At 35.7% G+C, this 17,236-nt stretch overlaps 2 protein-coding genes across 2 annotated transcripts in view; one reads left to right on the forward strand and one right to left on the reverse strand.

The window, feature by feature from the left end:
* LOC137246283 (senecionine N-oxygenase-like) overlaps nt 1–17,236 on the reverse strand; it is a 339,460-nt gene that overhangs the window by 274,855 nt on the left and 47,369 nt on the right. The window lies entirely within an intron of this gene.
* LOC137243459 (senecionine N-oxygenase-like) lies at nt 6,286–15,666 on the forward strand. Its single transcript, XM_067771248.1, has 5 exons — nt 6,286–6,698; nt 6,778–6,967; nt 7,040–7,211; nt 8,818–9,350; nt 15,370–15,666. Exons 1-5 carry the CDS (start codon nt 6,493–6,495, stop codon nt 15,571–15,573), a joined length of 1,305 nt encoding a protein of 434 aa, XP_067627349.1. The 5' UTR covers nt 6,286–6,492; the 3' UTR covers nt 15,574–15,666.

Here is a 17,236-nt window from a genome sequence, read left to right on the forward strand (position 1 = left end):
CAGTTAGCGCAGCGGAGGCTTCGGCGCAGTACCAAGTTCCAAAATAAAAAGGTAAACGATACAACTTGGCTATCTCCTCATCAAAGAACGCGAAACCAAATCGATTACGTCGTAATTGGCGGCAGGCGTATTTCCCTTGTCCTGCATGTGGGAGCTCTACGAGGTGCATATATCGAGGAGACCACTGCCTTGTGACAGCCAAGATACGAATATGGCTCTGTTTGTCATCAAAAAGCTGCTCACGAAACAGACAGCGGATGTTTACTCCACTCGGCTCTCACACTTGCTCACTGAAAGCACTCTTCGACCTGACGATGTGACCCAGTTCGATCTTATTTTTCTCCCATTACGTACCACCGCTGCTGACCCCAAAGGTTTTCAGCGAACCGCAAAAACAACTGCTACGATCAGAAATGTAGCGCTGCCTATGAAAAAAGGACGCTGCCCATAGGGCCACGCTGCGTACGGGTGCGGCAAGGCACGGCAAATGGGAACGTTATGGTGACACGAAGAAGATAAAGAGATACCAATTTAGAGAGAAAGAAAGTGAGGCAGTGGTAACTAATGTACAGTTGTGAAGGTAGCACTTCTCCTCATTGCTAACCAGCTCGGAAGAAGACGAGTCCGATACCCTTATTGTCTATAACGGGAAACGTTACGGCTGCCAACTTTGACAAAGTGGGAATGGCAATATCCCGGCTAAAGAATAACAAGACGCCGGGCAATAGTCGGATGAGCACGTGACTCCAGGCTAGTATTTAAGTGTGCTATGCGCAATCCACCAGAAAGGCTATATCACATACCACGCCAATTACCGCGGAATCAGCGTAATTAATATCACCATCTTTTTGTGTTCTTCAAAGCACCATTTGAAAGTGCGAAAAGAAGTTGCTTGTATTTTGCTTTGCTTGTGTTTGAGTTCCTTGCAAAGTTAACAAGGCTCTGCCAAATGACGTTGATCATCAATATCAGTTCCGTTAGGATTGGAAAGGATCTCTCCGAGCCATTCGAACCAAAACTAAACTTCAGCACATGCAACTTCCTTTCCTGTACGTGATGTAGACTGCAAGTATTGAAGGAGGTATAATGATGAGATGTATGAGATTTATGCAGATATAAACATAGTGCGGCGAATAGAAACTCAAAGGGTTCGCTTGACAGGTCATGTATACGAATGAACGAAGTTTCTCCGGCGAAGAAAATAATGCAATCGACACCGTAGTTTGGAAGCAGAGGTAGGGCGAGACCTCCACTGAATTGGGGGAGGCAGGTGGAGAAATACCTGACCTCCCTTGGTGCTCTCAATTGTCGTTAGTTAATTCGAGCCAAAGGTAGCTGGCGTGACTGTTACGAAATGGTTAAAATAAATTAGTCGACAAGCTTTTATTGCTAAATAAAAGTACTTATGTCAGTTCCGCCTATTGAAGCAGAGGTAGAGGACGGCCCCCACTCCGTTGAAAGCACCAGGTGGAAACCGATTTAAACTCCCTTGCTGTGACCAATTGTCGCCGGTTGGCAGAGAGAAGGAGCGACTGCCGCGCCTTGTTGGACGGCCATAACCGTTTAAACTGTTAAGCGCCAATTAGGTAAGTAAGTAATGTCAGTCGTTATGTAATAATCTCTTCCAGCAAATGAAAAATTAGGAAAAAATCCGTTCTATTTAATTTTGGGCTATAATAAATCAATATAATTATTATTTATATTTCACTTTTTTCGGAAATAGAGTAAGTCTATTTGGTGCTAAAAAAGCATTACTTTATTTTCTAAATTTGACAAAAACTATTTGCTTAGTTGAATAAACTAATAACTGTATAATATCTAGAGCAAACTTAGAATCAGCTAGCCTTTACCATTATTTAAGAATTGAAATGTACGGGACCCCTCATTATCTCGATACAAAAATTGGACTTATAACACTTTCGAAAATAGCGGGGCATTATGCCTTATCTTGTCTCGTGTCATTAAGTGCTATGAATAACTGAGGAACATATTTTTATACTCAGCTGAGCAGAGCTCACAGAGTATATTCATTTTGTTCGCATAATGGTAATCCGTAACGGCATAAACTAATCGAGATAGATACAGACTTCTATATATCAAAATGATCTGGGCGAAAAGAGAAATTTATTTAGACATGTCCGTCCGTCCGTAAACACGATAACTTGAGAAAATTTTGAAGTATCTTAATGAAATTTGGTACGTACGTTTCTAGGCACTCACCTCAGATCGCTATTTAAAATGAACGAAATCGGACTATAACCACGCCCACTTTTTCGATATCGAAAATTTGGAAAAACCGAAAAAGTGCGATAATGCATTACCAAAGACGGATAAAGCGATGAAACTTGGTGGGTGGGTTGATCTGACGCAGAATAGAAATTTAGTAAAAGTTTGGACAACGGGCGTGGCACCGCCCACTTTTAAAAGAAGGTAATTTAAAAATTGTGCGAGCTGTAATTTGGTAGTCGTTGAAGATATCATGATGAAATTTGGCAGGGACGTTGCTCCTATTACTATATATGTGCTACATAAAAATCAGTAAAATCGGATGCCGAAAACGCCCACTTTTAAATAAAAAATGTTTTTCAAGTCAAACTTTAACAAAAAATTTAATATCTTTACAGTATACAAGTAATTTATGTCAGCATTCAACTCCAGTAATGATATGGTGCAACAAAATACAAAAATAAAAGAAAATTCCAAATTGGGCATGGCTCCGCCCTTTTTCATTTAATTTGTCTAGAATACTTTTAATGCCATAAGTCGAACAAAAGTTTACCAATCCTTGTGAGATTTGGTAGGAGCTTAGATTCTAGGACGATAACTGTTTTCTGTGAAAAAGGCGAAATCGGTTGAAGCCACGCCCAGTTTTTACACAGAGTTGACCGTCTGTCCTTCCGCTCGGCCGTTAACACGCTAAATTGAGCAAAAACCGATATATCTTTATAAAACTCAGTTCACGTACTTATGTGAACTCACTTTCTATTGGTATAAAAAATAGCCGAAATCCGACTATGACCACGCCCACTTTTTCGATATCGAAAATTACGAAAAATTAAAAAAATTCCATAATTCTATACCAAATACGAAAAAAGGGATGAAACGTGATAATTGGATTGGTTTTCTGACGCAAAATATAACTTTAGAAAAAATCTTTGTAAAATGGGTGTGACACATCAGTAGAAGAAAATGAAAAATTTTTGCAGGGCGAAATCAAAAGCCCTTGGAATCTTGGCAGGAATACTTTTCGTGGTATTACATATATAAATAAATTAGCGGTACCCTAGAGATGATGTTCTAGGTCACATTGGTCCACATTTTAGTCGATATCTCGAAAACGCCTTAACATATACAACTACCACCACTCCCTATTAAAACCCTTTATTCCTTTAATTTGATACCCACATTCTAGAGTCACCCCTGGTCCACCTATAGAACTAAGGCCCACTCCCTTTTAAAATACTCATTATCACCTTTCTTTTGATACCCATATTGTACAAACGCATCCTAGAGTCAACCCTGGTCCACCTTTATGGCGATATCTCGAAAAGGCGTCCACCCATAGAACTAAGGTCCACGCCCTTTTAAAATACTCATTAACACCTTTCATTTGATACTCATATCGTACAAAAAGTTCTAGAGTCAGCCCTGGCCAACCTTTATGGCGATATCCCTAAATGGCGTCCACCTATAGAACTATGGCCCACTCCAACTTTAAATACTCTTTAATACCTTCCATTTGATACACATGTCATACAAACACATTCCAGGGTTACCCTAGGTTCATTTTCCTACATGGTGATTTTCCCTTATTTTGTCTCCATAGCTCTCGACTGAGTATGTAATGTGCGGTTACACCCGGACTTAGCCTTCCTTACTTGTTATACATATAATTAATCTAGAAATGATCTTTAGCTAGTGTTTCGGAAAAAAAGATGAAAAATCTACAGCAGTGTATTTATTATACCGATTATATTACTTATCGCACATTACCTTTTGTTTATCTCGTACTCAAGTAAATACTCGAAAAATACAACGCAAAAATATTAATCTCTGATAATAAATATTCCAACAGCAAAGAACAGTAATTTGTACACGAAACTTACTCAGTTGAATTTGAGGCCAATCTTCTTCTCTGACTTGCGGAATAAAAAGTTTCGTTTTTCCTAAAAATTGAGGTGATCTGCAGGTTATATGTGAATTCCGAATGGACTGGTGAACTTTTGCTGAGCTAGTTTTTATGGCAGAAAGCGACCAAGAAATCGAACTTGGGCCTGCGCTATAAAAGGTGATGGAAGCAAAACATTTCAATTAAAACCAAAACACAAGCAACATAACAAAAATAATATAGAACCAGGAGCGAAAATGAAATGAATATTCAGGTGTTCTCATCTCGTTGACTACACCATAGGACAAAACTATGTATTCATTCTTCGCACTGGACGCTATGGCGAAAGAAGAGGGCTTTTTCCCAAAATGGTATACTAGACTTTTAATACTGTTGCGAAGCCAATAGTCACATATGCTTCCTTAGTTTGGTGGACGTAACAATAACAAAATTAAGCAAACTGCATCGAAGAGTTTGTGCTGCTCCCACGCTCAGAATCTCACTGAATTTTGAGGTGTCAATTGTGGACAGAACTCTTCAGGAAACAGGAAATCCAAATACTGACCGCTTAGAGGTCTGGTTTAGGGATGGATCAATATTTGATGACGGAAAAATGAGAGCTGGCATCTATGAGCCGAACTTCAAGAAATCGTTACCAATGGGATGCTACCCCACTATTTTTCAAGCTGAAAACCATGCAATAGAAGTTTGCGGTAGAGAATTTTTACGAAGAGGCTTATCCTCGAGCAGTATCCCAATTATATCAAAGAGCCGGTCAGCCTTGAATGCCTTGCACTCTTACGCAGCTATTTCTAAGCTGTTGGATGAATGTATAACAGTCCTAACTGATCTGGGAGCTAAAACAAGGTTTTGTCTGTATGGGTTCCTAGGCATCAGGGATATAAAGGTCATGAACAGGCAGACTATCTAGCTAAGCAGGGTGCTTTAGCAACTTTCTTTGGTCCAGAGCCCCAATTGTGGACTCACAAAGGCACACACTACGGAAACCATAAACTGGGAAACAAAGTAGTTTAGACAACATTGTGTTGAATGCTCAGCGCAAAGGCAGGCCAAAATGTTTATACTCTCAACAACTAGAGTATCAGCCAAATTCATCACTCTAAGCAGAGGAAACCTATACGGAAAACAATAAGTAAGTTTTATCTACACCACACACAAATTTGTCGCTTTTATTAGCTGGGGAATGAAACTCCTGTTCACATGCCAAATCAAGAGACTCTCCCATCTATGTGGCGTGACTGTTAAACCCTTCGGTATATGGAGTAAAAAATCTGAAGAGGTACATTAAAAGCCTTCACATACTGTAAAAGGCTGAAAGGTGAACCATAATAAATCTAAATAACGGTTGCAGTACATCGAGGCCTAATAATAATAAAAATAGTAATAATAATAATATATTCACTTCAAATACCCCCAATCCGAATGTTCAGATGGGTCCAAATCCATTCCGATATTTTGCTTTTGAGATCTGTACTCACACCTTTCATGGGTCCAAACCACGCGGTATAAAATATTGTAACGAATTTTGGGAAATTCCGCTTATTTGAAACCTTGAAAAATTGTCGAATACATAACTCCAATATTCAGTAATGCAAGAAGGTCTTTATTAGACTACTTTGAGAGTACTTCCCAATAACATTTATACTTCACAACAAATTTCGTGCCTAAATCAAACTGATTAGTCATGCCTCAGCTTGCGCTGCTTTTATACTTTCGGTTTCCGCGTTAACCCATTTCTCCTAAGGTCTAATAACTTAATGCTTGGTTACCAGCCATATACATGTATATTTGTAGTTTGTAGCCATATGCACGTGTATATGTGAGTACTACTTCGGCTGATGATTACATGTGTTTGTGAGTATCTCTCCGTTGTCTTGTATGTATGTGTGTAAATGAAGATTGATTTGTTTACGTACATACGGGTGGCTGCTTAGTATCAGCTTAGTGATGCAAATATTCGTCAAAATATTCTATGATTATTCAATGGTTCCCAGTGCACTGCAGATAGTCAATTTCGCCATAGAAATTTGTGCTTCAATTTGGTACACGTTTTTTTTTTTAATAATGATAATTTTCAGATTTCATTGTTTTCAGAAACTTTTATTGTTTTAAAGTAGAAATCGCTATGGCGAAAAATCAATCCCAATTTTTGTGAGATTCAAACCTAAAATCTCTGGTATATGCGTAACAGTATATCACTGCATCCGCTCTTTAATTCTAGCTACATATAAATAAATATATATTAGACAAGCTTTATAATCGCACGCTTTTGAGTTGGTGAAAGTAATGACAATATTCAGTGATACAAAGATGTAAGAGAGTTACTAAGTTAAAGCAAAAACTAATTTCAAAAAATATAAAAAATGATTACCTCAAGTAGTACAAAACGTATTTGCGTGGTGGGTGCAGGCCCCGGTGGTCTAACGGCTGTTAAACACTCATTAGCCCAAGGTTTCGACGTTATTTGCTATGAAAAGAGTCAGTCTATTGGCGGACAATGGGTGTTCACAGAGACAGCGGGTGCCAAATGTGAACCCGACGTCCATAGCAGCATCTATGAAGAATTACGGTGTGTCAAATATTTAAAGTTGTGCTTAAAAAGTGCTTTGTGAAATCAAAATGTAAAAAAAATACAATTCCTCTTGTAGCACCAATGGACCCAAAGAAATAATGGCTTACTGTGACTTTGATTACCCCAAAAATATAAAGGAGTCTTTTATCAGCGCACCTGAGGTATTGGAATATCATCAAGCATATGCAAAGCACTTTAACTTGGCACCACATATCAAACTGGAACATGAAGTAATACGCATTAGACCATATAACGGACTATGGGAGGTACTTAAAGTGCTACGTTATTGAGATTTTCGTATAAAATTTTTAACATCGACAATTTTTTAAAACTTTCAGGTTTATGTACTTGACAAGGGAAGCAATCAATTTCATGTTAAGGAATTTGAATTCATATTTGTTTGTAATGGGCGAGGTGTGACCCCAAATTATGCGCACATAAAGAATTGGGAAAAATATCAGGGCCGGCACATGCACAGCCATATGTATCGGAGAGCGCGAGATTTCAAGGGTATGTCAACAATAGCCGTTTTTTTTTTTACACGCGTATACGTTTACGTTTCCGCGTAAAAAAACGCTTATCCTCGCTTAGATAATGCTTAGGAGGCGCATCTAGCGGCAGTGGTTAAATTACTAACAACAGAACAGGGTGTACCTAAAATCGGAGACACAAACCTCTGGTGGTGTATAACATATAGCTGAATCAGTTGCGATGAATAGTGGACACGCATAGAATACATAGAATTAATGTAGAGGTGAAACATAGACACATATTTCAGTTACATTTGAGTACAATGCGTATTGAAATTTAGTAGAACAAATTTTAAGCGCAGCAATTTCAGAGGTGTATTTAAAGTTTAACGCTTAGCAGTCCATATAAAGTTTAAGCGTAAACGTCTATAGATGTAAAAAAAACACGGCTAATGTTGAAAATTCTATCAGTAAAGTGGTAGATCTATCATATTTTTCCTGAGTGAAAAGTTCTAGCACAATTACTGTATTATATTTTGCCCCTCTGAACTTCAGTTTAAGAAATTCGCTTTTATGGGTACATAGGTGGCAGTCTTAATTTTTTTCGGTCTTCGAGCCTACAGTATCTTCATCTCTATGAGATTATGGAAAAACAACTTTATAAAAAACATTCCTAGAAGGAAGGTCTCTGACAGTGTGATACCATTAGAATGACGATCACGGGATCCTGTTATGGAATCGTAACATACGATCACGGATCGAAAACGGTTTTCACACAAGCGATAAAAACAAGGCTATCCAACTATTTAAAAAAATAATAATATATTATTGATTTAGTGGGAACGCGTTGTCCCTAGTTCACATATTTCGTTAATCCAATACACCTTTTCGGAGCTAAAGTGATTTAAAGAACGGCATTCGATTACGGATCGTATGTAACGATTCGACCCCTGGTCTTTTTTAAAAACGCCGCAATTATCGGACTTTAATACCGGGATTGTTGAAAATAGCATTTTAATATCCATCTTAATACTTTAAAACTTGTTCCATAAATATTCCCATTTTAAGAGCGAAACAAGCATTAAACAATGATTTTCATCGCACATACATAACCTTATTCTAAAGTCAGATTTTCCAAATTGATTAAATTTTTCGAGATACTCGTGTCTAAGATTTCGATAAACACCGCTATATCACATCGGATAAGATGGGTTTTGCCATTTCTTTCACACTGTATGGGCTAGAGCTTGAAATTTCACCGGATGCTTACATATACTCAAGGAATAGATTGTTGTCTGAAATAGTTGTCAAGATCGGTCTTATATATAATATGTATCCTATACAACGATTTGTTCGAGGTTTTACGTCATTTCTTCCTCATTTTAACAGCTAGAATTTCAATATTTGACTAGGATTTTTGGAAAATCGTATAATGGAATTACTGAATTTGTGAAACGCGTCTTTTTTTGTCAAACACCATAAACAAATATATACTGGCTAAATTTCGGGATGGCCCCGGGATTCCGGAGTCGAACTTTCAGATCCCGAATATCTCGAAGGCAAAAAAGTCTAGAAAATTGTCATCCATATATACCATACAGTTATTATTAAGTCTATGAATTCTTAACTATTTATTTCTTTAATAGATGAAACGGTTCTTATTATCGGCTCTGGTTACAGTGGCATGGATTTAGGTCACCAAATATCCAAATATGCCACACATATTTGCATCAGCTATCACGTGACGCCGCCACCACCCAGTAATTTCAAACCGAATGTCGTACTCAAACCAGCCATCAAATATTTTACAACAAATGGCGCTTGCTTTAGCGATGGCACCACCCAAAATTTCAGCGTCGTAATTTATTGCACTGGTTTTAATTATACAGCCCCTTTTTTAAGCACCGACTGTGGTGTTTTCATAGATGAAAATGTAGTATACCCACTTTACAAACACTGCATCAATATTAATCAGCCAACAATGGCTTTTGTGGGCCTTCATATCAATACTTTCTCTGCACTACTCGATCTTACCGTGCGCTTTGCGCTGGAATATTTTAATAAACGGAAAACACTACCCAATCGAGACGATATGTTGCAAGAGACAGACACTGAATTAGCTAAACGAAAAGCAAAAGGTCTGCGGAAAAGACTAACGCACGAAATAAATGATCTAGAGGTAAATAATTTGTATTGGCATACGGATAATCAATGCTGATCACGACTGTCGAGGGTTTACCAAAGCGATTTTCGACATCTCGCTGGATTCGCATTAAACAATTTTTTGTTGTATTTTTGCCATTACCGCGGTGGCGCGAGGAGGATTCAGAAAACAAAAATTGAGAAACATATTTTTTCAGAAAACATTAGTCAGAACCCTTTTTTCAGAAAACCAAACTTCATAAGCCAAATTTCAGAAGTCAAAATTCAGAAGTCAAAATTCAGAAAGTAATCAGAGAGCAAACAACTTTAAATTTTGCGCAAAATTTTTGTTCTCTGATTACTTTTTGAATTTTGAATTAAGAAATTTAACTTTTGAGTTTTTGTTTTCAGCCATCTGGTAAGTTCCCTGGAACACAGCAACATCGAAGAAGGCGTTATATCCAATCGAATTATGGATGTATTATGTATAATAGCACCAAATTGAGTGAAGCCCGAACAAATAATTCTATCAAAGGTGGCGCAACGCCATTCTAAGTGCGTTTGGAACACACCCCTAATATATTTAATTTCATAAATAAAAAAAAAAACGAACAGTAATAACAGAAATAAAATTGCAGTATTTTTTAGCTGGAGGCGAGCCATATCGAAAGCGCAAGAAAAAATATAAAGAACTCGCACATAGAGGTATTTGAGCAATCTGGGCGGCCAAAATTATTTTGGCTTTAAATAGTTTAATTATGTTACTCATGGTGATTTGAGTTATATTTAAATATTTATTTTATTTTATTATATATACAGTGGTCCAAACAAGTCTACAGACAGCAAAGTTTCTTAAAAAATAATTGTTTTTTGTTTTAAATAATTTAATTATTATATATTTTTCATGGTGATTTCAGTTATATTTAACTACTTATTTTATTTTATCATATATACATTGGTCCAAAAAAGTATACGGACAGCAAAGTTTCTTAAAAAATCATTGTTTTTTGCTTTAAATTGTTTAATTATGTTATTCATGGTGATTTCAGTCATATTTAACTATTTATTTTATTTAATTATATATACAGTGGTCCAAAAAAGTATACGGACAGCAAAGTTTCTTAAAAAATCATTGTTTTTGCTTTAAATTGTTTAATTATGTTATTCATGGTGATTTCAGTTATATTTATCTATTTATTTTATTTTATCATATATACAGTTGTCCAAAAAAGTATACGGACAGCAAAGTTTCGTAAAAAATCATTGTTTTTTTGCGTTAAATTGTTTAATTATGTTATTCATGGTGATTTCAGTCATATTTAACTATTTATTTTATTTAATTATATATACAGTGGTCCAAAAAAGTGTACGGACAGGAAAGTTTCTTAAAAAATTATTGTTTTTTGCTTTAAATTGTTTAATTATGTTATTCATGGTGATTTCAGTCATATTTAACTATTTATTTTATTTAATTATATATACAGTGGTCCAAAAAAGTATACGGACAGCAAAGTTTCTTAAAAAATCATTGTTTTTTGCTTTAAATTGTTTAATTATGTTATTCATGGTGATTTCAGTTATATTTAACTATTTATTTTATTTAATTGTATATACAGCGGTCCAAAAAAGTATACGGACAGCAAAGTTTCTTAAAAAATTATTGTTTTTGCTTTAAATTGTTTAATTATGTTATTCATGGTGATTTCAGTCATATTTAACTATTTATTTTATTTAATTATATATACAGTGGTCCAAAAAAGTGTACGGACAGGAAAGTTTCTTAAAAAATTATTGTTTTTTGCTTTAAATTGTTTAATTATGTTATTCATGGTTATTTCAGTTATATTTAACTATTTATTTTATTTTATCATATATACAGTTGTCCAAAAAAGTATACGAACAGCAAAGTTTCTTAAAAAATCATTGTTTTTTGCGTTAAATTGTTTAATTATGTTATTCATGGTGATTTCAGTTATATTTAACTATTTATTTTATTTAATTGTATATACAGCGGTCCAAAAAAGTGTACGGACAGCAAAGTTTCTTAAAAATCATTGTTTTTTGCTTTAAATTGTTTAATTATGTTATTTATGGTGATTTCAGTTATATTTATCTATTTATTTTATTTTATCATATATACAGTTGTCCAAAAAAGTATACGGACAGCAAAGTTTCGTAAAAAATCATTGTTTTTTGCGTTAAATTGTTTAATTATGTTATTCATGGTGATTTCAGTTATATTTAACTATTTATTTTATTTAATTGTATATACAGCGGTCCAAAAAAGTATACGGACAGCAAAGTTTCTTAAAAAATTATTGTTTTTTGCTTTAAATTGTTTAATTATGTTATTCATGGTTATTTCAGTTATATTTAACTATTTATTTTATTTTATCATATATACAGTTGTCCAAAAAAGTATACGAACAGCAAAGTTTCTTAAAAAATCATTGTTTTTTGCGTTAAATTGTTTAATTATGTTATTCATGGTGATTTCAGTTATATTTAACTATTTATTTTATTTAATTGTATATACAGCGGTCCAGAAAAGTGTACGGACAGCAAAGTTTCTTAAAAATCATTGTTTTTTGCTTTAAATTGTTTAATTATGTTATTTATGGTGATTTCAGTTATATTTAACAATTTATTTTATTTTATTATATACACAGTGGCCCAAAAAAATCTACGGACAGCAAAGTTTCTTAAAAATCATTGTTTTTTGCTTTAAATTGTTTAATTATGTTACTCATCGTGATTTCAGTTATATTTAACTATTTATTTTATTTTATCATATATACAGTTGACCAAAAAAGTATGCGGACAGCAAAGTTTCGTAAAAGATCATTGTGTTTTGCTTTAAATTGTTGAATTATGTTATTCATGGTGATTTCAGTTATATTTAACTATTTATTTTATTTTATTATATAAACAGTGGCCCAAAAAGTGTACGGACAGCAAAGTTTCTTAAAAAATCATTGTTTTTTGCTTTAAATTGTTTAATTATGTTACTCATCGTGATTTCAGTTACATTTAAGTTTTTATTTAATTTTATTATATATACAGTGGCCCAAGAAAGTCTAAGGACAGCAAAGTTTCTTAAAAATCATTGTTTTTGCTTTAAATTGTTTAATTATGTTACTCATCGTGATTTCAGTTTTATTTAAATTTTTATTTTATATTATTTTATTATATATACAGTGGTCCAAAAAAGTCTACGGACAGCAAAGTTTCTTAAAAAATCATTAATTTTTGCTTTAAATTTTTTAATTATGTTACTCATCGATATTTCAGTTATATTTAAGTTTTTATTTTATTTTATTATATATAAAAAAGTCTACGGACATTCTAGTATAATAATATACAACTTACAAGCAGATCGCACGTTTCGCTGATTTTTGGCATTTATTTTTATATGCCTGGCATCGAGAATTCTAACACAATTTATTAAGTAATTATCAAAAAGATTTAAGCCTGCGGAAAAATAGTGAATTTCTATACATGGCTTACATGTGCGGTAATACCAGACTAGTAAATAATCAATACTAAAGCTAAAACTCGTATCCAAAATCCGATACACTGTCATTTGTAACAGAAGTCCAGTCGCGTGGCTATTTATCATTCTTTAAGGCTCATCATCAGAGGGTATGTCAGGCAGGTCATCATCTTGAATTTCAAACGACGTATGTATCTTTCGAGCTTCAATGGTATCTTTTTTTGAATAAGGTCCCCAGCTTACAAAGTATTTGTTTAACTGCTTAATTTCTCTTTAATACTTTCCGCATCTGATGCTTTCATGTGATTGAATAATTCGTTACGGGTGGATTACTCGACCAGAGAAACCTTAATTAAAAAAATCCTAATACAGCTATATACAGAACATACAAAAAAAATGTTAGTCGTCGATTGCATTTTTTGGGGTACATTGGCCAAATAGATCTAGGATTCGTTAACAGCACATTGATTCACCAAACAAGATCAAATTCCGCGATTGCGTTTCTAAACGTGAAATTAACGTCCAAACTGAGTTTCATAAAAATCAGACATCTTTTAATATAACCGCACACAAGAGTAGGGGGCGTGGCACGGTACCAATCATCACCATATTGCATATATATTCTTTTTATGCTACAACAAGATCACGCGCCAAATTTCAACAAAATTGGAGTATGTTTACTATTTTTTATTGCTCACCCTATGGAGATGGCAACATTGTGCAACGCTCAAAATTACCAATTTTTTTCAAAAAGCGGGAATAAGTGGGACCAATCTTTCCACTGTATAAATTAACAAAACACAGGTTTTCTAAAAAAATTGGAATCAATGCGGGACAAAGCGGCGCACTAAAACAAAAACCTTTTGGAAAAAAAAATTTGGGAAAAAATTTTGCACCAATACATCACTTTTTAAAAATTGTATTACTATGGCGTTAAGTACTATATAAATTTTAAAACACATAAATATTATCAACACTTACCTGTTTCATAAGCATCCATGGCTTATTTTTTATAAACTTCACTGGAACCCGTAAAAATATCAATTGAAAATGTATATACTCTAAAGGCTCCATTACTGATACTTACCATAGACTTGACTTGACTTGGCGTAAACTTGCCAACTTAACCACGATTATACTCCACTTAGCGCATACAATCTGGCATCATAATCAATAAATGTAAATTTGTATGACAAAAGGTCAAAATGAAGTGGAAACAAACAAATGGCATCTCAAAATATAAACTTCACTTAGAACTTACATAGAAAATCAAAATTCAACAGACTTCTAAGTCAAGTGTTGGTAAGTTTTTAGTAATCAGTAACATGCAATGTTCATTTAACAGAACTGTAAGTGACAGTTCTCAAGTCAAGTCAAGCCTATGCTAAGTATCAGTAATGGAGCCTTAAGGACGTGAAAAACTGCCGCAAAATACGCACGAATGTTCAAACTTTGAGTGGATTTTCACACTAGGAATTTGAATTATGAAAATAAATAAGTATTGATTCTAATACGCTAGAGTATTGGCCTACTAAAACTAATTTTTTTTTTTATTTGCTGCGTTTTGAAAAATTGATTTTTGGCCGCCCAGATTGCTCAAATACCTCTATGTGCCTCGGCCAGCTGACTTATTTTGTTTTATTGATTTTCCGATAGGGTGGACAAATGATTTATATTGGAACGATTTTCCGTCATTCCTTGTCAAATTTGGTTTCGAGACAAACCGGTTTCGGGGTTGTGCCATAATCAGTGTCGGTCAACGCCGAAACCGGTTTGTCGCGAAACCTCGGCCAGCGTTTGCTTAATATTGTAAATTCATGTGTTGTTGTTGTTGTATTAACGATAAAGACACTCCCCGAAGACTTTGGGGAGTGTTATCGATGTTGATGGTCCTTTGCCGGATATAGATTGGTACGTTCCGGTAACAAATCACCATTAAGGTACTAGCCCAACCATCTCCGGAACGATTAATATGACCACATTAAACCTTCTAGGCCATACCGCACTCCCACCTCCTGGTTCCATGAGGAACTTGGGGTCGCCAGAACCTCGCCTGCTACATATGTGTATGATAAATTCATATTTGTAACAGGATTCCCCTCGCCTAGGTAAGGTTGACAATTGGGTTGCAGAAGCTTTGGAGCTATAAAGCTGTATATTGCTCTTATGAACCGCTTGAATCCCTGTAAATTCATTTTTCATGCAGAGGTTCAATATGTACAAATAAATTTGTTCTCTCGAAGGTCGGTTTAGTAGCCGAGTTCACTGATTTTTTATCAAGTTAAGAACTCTCAGTGAAAACTCATCTGCTTTGCAGATGCCGAGCAGCTCCCGTCCCACCAATTTGTAGAAAATAAAAAAGGAGCACGACGAGAAGCTCGGCCTAAAATTTCTTCGGAGGTTATCGCGCCTTACATCTATCTATCTATCAAAGAACTCTCAACCGTTAACGCTCCCCAAAACTTTCGGCGGAGTATTTCTGACATTACACAAACACTCGGCAATCGTGAAGCTTATATCCGAATAACTTACTGTGTTTAATAATTTTCGTTTTTTTTTCTAGTACAATTACTATGAGGATCTAGCAAACACTGCCGACATCACGCCTATAAAACCGGCAATAATTAAAATCATGTTAGACACTATGAGCAAATTTCTAACCGAATTTGACACATTTCGTGAAACAGTCTATGAAATATTGGATGATGAAAATTTTGTAATTTATCCAAATGTGAGTGCAAAGGAAGCGAAAGATAATGAAGTTTGAAGTATATGTAAAAATATATTTACCTAGTATATGTATTTAACTAAGAATTAAACTCATTTCCAAAAATAAAACAAACAAGTGATAATAACAGAATATTTTTTGATACGGAGCGAAGAAGACTTCTGCGTAGCAGATCACTAGTTCCTGCTACGTTATCACTCGTTTTAGATGCCAGGTCTGACGCAAGACTGTTTCTTTTAGCAGCAGCGTTAAACCACCCACTGATCCAGATAAGAACCCCTTTTGGCAATAAATGCTACTTTAGGCTGAGTAGGCAATTAAAAAGTAAAATCCTCTCCGTCAAACAAAGATCAGGCCTTACAAGTTACATATCGCACCCCTCCTCCTATGTGGGGCAGAAGCATGAACCATGACAATATTACATGAAGCGGTCTGGGAATGTTCGAGGTAAAGGTGCTTCGCAAGGCTTACGATATGTTACGCGTTTAAAACAGTCCACCGAATTAAAACAGCTGCAACGCTGGCTAGGCCATTTTATGCGAATTAAAGTTGATGCTCAGGCTAAGGAAGTATTATCGGAATCCGCCTACGGAAGCAGCTTCGTAGCACCTTCGCTGGAAGGACTAGGTGGAAAACGATTTAAATTCTCTTCGTGTTACCAATTGTCGCCAGTTATCGCAGCGGAGACTTCTGCGCGGCTCGAAATATGGTCATTTTCAGTACCAAGTTCCAACATAAAAAGGTAAACGATACAACTTGGCTATCTCCTCATCAAAGAACGCGAAACCAAATCGATTACGTCGTAATTGGCGGCAGGCGTATTTCACTTGTCCTGAATGTGAGAGCTCTACGAGGTGCATATATCGAGGAGACCACTGCCTTGTGACAGCCAAGATACGAATATGGCTCTGTTTGTCATCGAAAAGCTGCTCACGAAACAGACAGCGGATGTTTACTCCACTCGGCTTCACACTTGCTCACTGAAAGCACTCTTTGACCTGACGGTGTGACCGAGCAGTTCGATTTTATTTTTCTCCTATTACGTACCACCGCTGCTGACCCCAAAGGTTTTCAGCGAACCGCAAAAACAACTGCAACGATCAGAAATGTAGCGCTGCCTATGAAAAAATGGCCACGCTGCGTACGGGTGCGGTAAGGCACGGCAAATGGGAGCATTATGGTGACGCGAAGAAGATAAAGAGATACCAATTTAGAGAGAAAGAAAGTGAGGCAGTGGTAACTAATGTACAGATTGTGCTTAAGTTGTGAAGGTAGCACTTTTCCGAGCTGGTTAGCAATGGCTCGGAGGAAGACGAGTCCGATACCCTTATTGTCTATAACGGGAAACGTTACGGCTGCCAATTTTGACAAAGTGGGAATGGTAACATCCCGGCTAAAGAATAACAAGACGCCGGGTAATGGTCGGATGAGCACGTGACTCCAGGCTAGTATTTAAGTGTGCTATGCGCAATCCACCAGAAAGGCTATATCACAAACCACGCCAATTACCGCGAAATCAGCGAACTTAATACCACCATCTTTTTGTCTTCTTCAAAGCACGATTTGAAGGTACGAAAAGAAGTTGCTTGTATTTTGCTTTGCTTGTATTTGAGTTCCTTGCAAAGTTAACAAGGCTCTGCCAAATGACGTTGATCATCAATATCAGTTCCGTAAGGATTGGAAAGGATCTCTCCGAGCCATT

Source organism: Eurosta solidaginis, chromosome 3, assembly GCF_040869045.1.
Source record: "Eurosta solidaginis isolate ZX-2024a chromosome 3, ASM4086904v1, whole genome shotgun sequence".
Taxonomy (NCBI): Eukaryota; Metazoa; Arthropoda; class Insecta; order Diptera; family Tephritidae; genus Eurosta; species Eurosta solidaginis.

Bases quoted from the DNA above. Each gene is read 5' to 3' on its own strand.
- LOC137243459 (XM_067771248.1), top strand. From the start codon at position 6,493: ATGATTACCTCAAGTAGTACAAAACGTATTTGCGTGGTGGGTGCAGGC. The intron at 7,212-8,817 runs GTATGTCAACAA...TTTCTTTAATAG, and splicing joins GAGAGCGCGAGATTTCAAGG to ATGAAACGGTTCTTATTATC. The intron at 9,351-15,369 runs GTAAATAATTTG...TTTTTTTTCTAG, and splicing joins ACGAAATAAATGATCTAGAG to TACAATTACTATGAGGATCT.